Source organism: Carlito syrichta, unplaced genomic scaffold (genome assembly GCF_000164805.1).
Source record: "Carlito syrichta isolate Samal-C Ts95f unplaced genomic scaffold, Tarsius_syrichta-2.0.1 Scaffold315952, whole genome shotgun sequence".
NCBI lineage: Eukaryota > Metazoa > Chordata > Mammalia > Primates > Tarsiidae > Carlito > Carlito syrichta.
Genome location: NW_007260048.1, coordinates 4,069 through 7,793, shown reverse-complemented (window position 1 = coordinate 7,793; position 3,725 = coordinate 4,069). Strand labels below are relative to the sequence as shown.

The 3,725-nt window shown below is 43.5% G+C and overlaps 1 protein-coding gene across 1 annotated transcript in view; it reads left to right on the top strand.

Annotated features, from left to right (window-relative positions):
• Window positions 1-3,454, top strand: part of HEBP1 (heme binding protein 1) — a 24,156-nt gene extending 20,702 nt beyond the window's left edge. The window contains exon 4 of the mRNA XM_008073574.2: window positions 2,879-3,454. Within this exon, the coding sequence (XP_008071765.1) occupies window positions 2,879-3,050 (172 nt within the window). The 3' untranslated portion in view covers window positions 3,051-3,454. The remainder of the gene's footprint in view (window positions 1-2,878) is intronic.
• Window positions 3,455-3,725: the final 271 nt, after the last annotated feature.

The following is a 3,725-nucleotide window of genomic DNA, read 5'->3' as shown; positions in this document are numbered from 1 at the left end:
GGTGGCCGGGAGCGGCCACTGCACTCCAGTCTGGGCGACAGAGTGAGACTCCAACTCAAAAAAAAAAAAAAAAAAAAGAAAGTAACAATAATAGCTGCTGTTTGTTGCGAGCTTACTATGTGAAAGGCCCAGTCTTTTCTCTGTTAACCTGTACAGTAGCCTTCGAAGACTGATGCTGTCACCATCCTTGTGTAACAGATGAAGGACGTGGTGATTCAAAAAATTAAAGAATTTATTCAAGATCATGAGCTAGAAAGGTCAGTGCTAGCTAGTTTTTCAACACCCACTAGCTATTTTGCCTCCAACAGATGAATGACTGCTCCTTGAGATCTTTCCGAAATCAGTACTTAACAAGCCAACACTGTCCCTTCTCACAGAGAACACTTCAGTATCACCACTTAAGTAGGACAGCAGGGAGCACTCAGCACCTGCTCTCACATCCAGCATCTGATTCATTTCAGACAGGTGGTTCTCAATCTAAAGACATTCTTCATTTAAACACACACACACACACACATACACCCCACAGCCATTTGTGATATGCTTGAGGCTCATCGTATTGTATGTGATGTGCATAAGGGAGAATCCCGGAGTCCTTGCCCAGCAACAAGTCCTGTGGCAGTGCCATCATCAGAAGTATCTGGACAGTGATGGGAACCACTTTGAGTACCTCTTGTAATTGCAGAAGTCAAACATGACTTGTATTCATCTTTTGTTATTGGTATATACTGAGTATTATTATTTTAATACAGTTTTTTCTTTCTTTTTTTTTTATTTTACGTTCCCACCAGAAATTTTTCCCATTCTCACCAGTACTTTCTTCCTTTCCTTGATTTGTTTTTGATAATAGCCAACCTGTTGGGTCATACTGTGGGTCTGTATTATTTATTTTGGGGGGGTTGGAGTCTCACTCTGTCGCTCAGGCTGGAGTGCAGTGGCACGCTCATGGCCACTGCAACCTCGACCTGCTGGGCTCAGGCGATCCTTCCACCTCAGCCTTCCAAGGAGCTGGAACTAGAAGCACATGCCACCACACTCAGTTGATTTTTTTATTTATTGTAGCTCACTGCAGCCTTGAACTGTTGGGCTCCAGTGATCCTCTTGCCTTGGCCTCCAAAAGTGCTAGGATTACAGGTGTGAACCACTGTACCCAGTCTGATTCTCCATCTTTTTTTTTTGAGTTAGAGTCTCACTCTTGTTGCCCAGGCTGGAGTGCAGTGGCACGCTCACGACTGCCACAGCTTTGACCTGCTGAACTCAGGTGATCCTTCCCCCTCAGCCTTCCAAGTAGCTGGAACTACAGACGCATGCCTCCATGCTCAGCTAGTTTTTGTGATTTATTGTAGAGACAAGGTCTCACCAAGTTGCCCAGGCTGGTCTCGAACCCTTGGGCTCAGGCAATCCTCTTGCCTCAGCCTCCCAGAATGCTGGAATTACAGACTGAGCCACCGCGCCTGACCGAGTTTTTCCTTTCTTAAAATAAAAAATAAAGACAGACACAAAAACTTTCATGTTTTACAGGCTTTTATTACCAGAAAAATCCTTCCTGAATGTTCAGCCTCTGTTAATCCAGTTTCCTCTTATTTGAGCTGCAGTGAAGAGCTCAACTTTCTTCATCTGCCTTATAATCTTTCTTCCCTATATTTGAAGAGCCAAGCCTCCTCCATTTGGGACTAGTCTCTGCTCCACCTCTGTTCTGTAGCTGTTGTCTGGCCATTGGAATAACCAGTCACTTACCGCTGTAGTCCTACATGTTTTCACATCCGAGATCCTGTAGTCAGCGTGCTGAATGCTTGCCGAGTGTGACTAACCACTTATGAAAGAGCAAAGCGTGATTCAGAGGACTCCACCAAAAAGAATGCCTTATGTGACCTCACCTCAGCCTGGTGCACATTCAGACTTTTGAGTCACAAAGCTTGTTAGAAATGGGGACGTATTTGACTCTAATAAAGATTTTAGTGCAACCCAGATTTAGAGTGGTATATTTTAGGGTAGGCTCAGGGTGAATTTTGGAATGGAGGCAGATGACGTAAGAGAGAAAATAATAATCTTGACAAGAAAGGCTTTATTGCTCTTCTCTCCCCAACTTCTGCATCAAGAGAAATACCAGATTTAGGAAACGTCTTTTTACTTACTAGAAAAAGAAGGCTTTCATGACTCGAGCAGAAGAAGGGATCTATTTGAAGTGACTTCTTTATTTGGAGCATGTTGAAAGCTTGCCCGGAGCCCTCCTGAGACTTCCTCGGGTCCTTGCCTTTGTTAGCTCTGTTTTAGTGTTTGGGTTTTTTTGAGGTGGGGTCTTGCTATGTTGCTCAGGCCAGTCTAGCTCTGTTTTTAAAAAAAACTGCTACATGTCACTGCTGTGATGTTCTCAGTCTTTAGAGCTACTCTGCTGTGGAAGGAACATTGGCTACCACACAGTGTATCTCCCCCTAACTCTCCCGCATTCTTCCTCCTTTCCAAACTGGAGGCAGAAAAGAGGTGCAAGTGGGGGCAGTAGAGGGCGTTAGAGAAAAGGGTGAAGGCTTGGCCTTGGGGAAAGCTAGCCTACCACTCCCTGGAGAGATTTCGGGAAAGAAATGGTCACACTTAGTATATGACCATGACGTTTCAGGCCCTGCATTAGAGCATTTAACATCCATTATTGCATTTAATAGTCCTAACAACTTTAAAAGAGTATATATATTTTAACAGACAAGGAAACAGGCTCAGAGAGGTCAACTCAACCCATCTAGGAAGTGGTGACTCAATCCCCACTCTTACCAATCTACCATGCTTGTCTTAATAAGCGTGGTGAATGACTTCTTTTTTCTAAAGATGCTCCCTCTCCCAGAGGTCATGTCCTTCCTTAACCAGCCCCTTGCTCTTGTATCCTCAGGCAGTTTGGTGGTTATGCCAAGGAAGCAGACTACGTAGCTCATGCCACTCAGCTGCGTGCTGCCCTGGAGGGCACAGCCACCTACCAGAGGGATATCTACTTCTGCACCGGATATGACCCTCCCATGAAGCCCTACGGACGGCGCAATGAGGTCTGGCTGTTGAAGACATGAGTGACTCACTGAGCCGAGAACTTCCTGGAAGTGTGCCTCTGTGTCTCCTTACTCAGGGGGCAAGAGGGGACAATGCTTCCCAAGTTCCAACTGCAATTCTAGTTAACTAACTTTCTCTCAAAGCCAGTTACTGCCAATTTTCTGAAATAAGTATGTTCCAGATACTGAGATTCTTTTCTCATGGTGGGAAATAATTCAGCCAAAATAGGCAGGATCCTTCTTATTGATTTAGAAAATTCTGTGGTAGACCAGAAAAACCCTGGCAGCATTTTTCCAGCCATCTGGGTCACTAAAAACTGATTTTCTAAAATTATTGAATTTGTATTTTTGCTATTAAGGGGAAAATATGATTTTTGCATGAGCTTTCTTCTGTGATTCTTATAAGAGCTTTGTCTATAGAAAAAACAAATTAAAAATCTTTTGTGACAAACCCAAAATATAAGTACTTCCAAGTTTCTACATAAAGTCTTTTAGGTAATATAGATGTGAGTACTATTGATGGTGTTTACTATACAGGAATCCTATATTTAGAGTTCCCAAGTCCTTCAGAATATAAATCCAAAGATCCTGGGAAGGTCGACTTACATCACAGGCATGATCTTCACATTCCTGAACTAGACATTTACCCTGACTTTTATGTAGCACTTCCATGATCACAAGCTCTAAGGATCATGT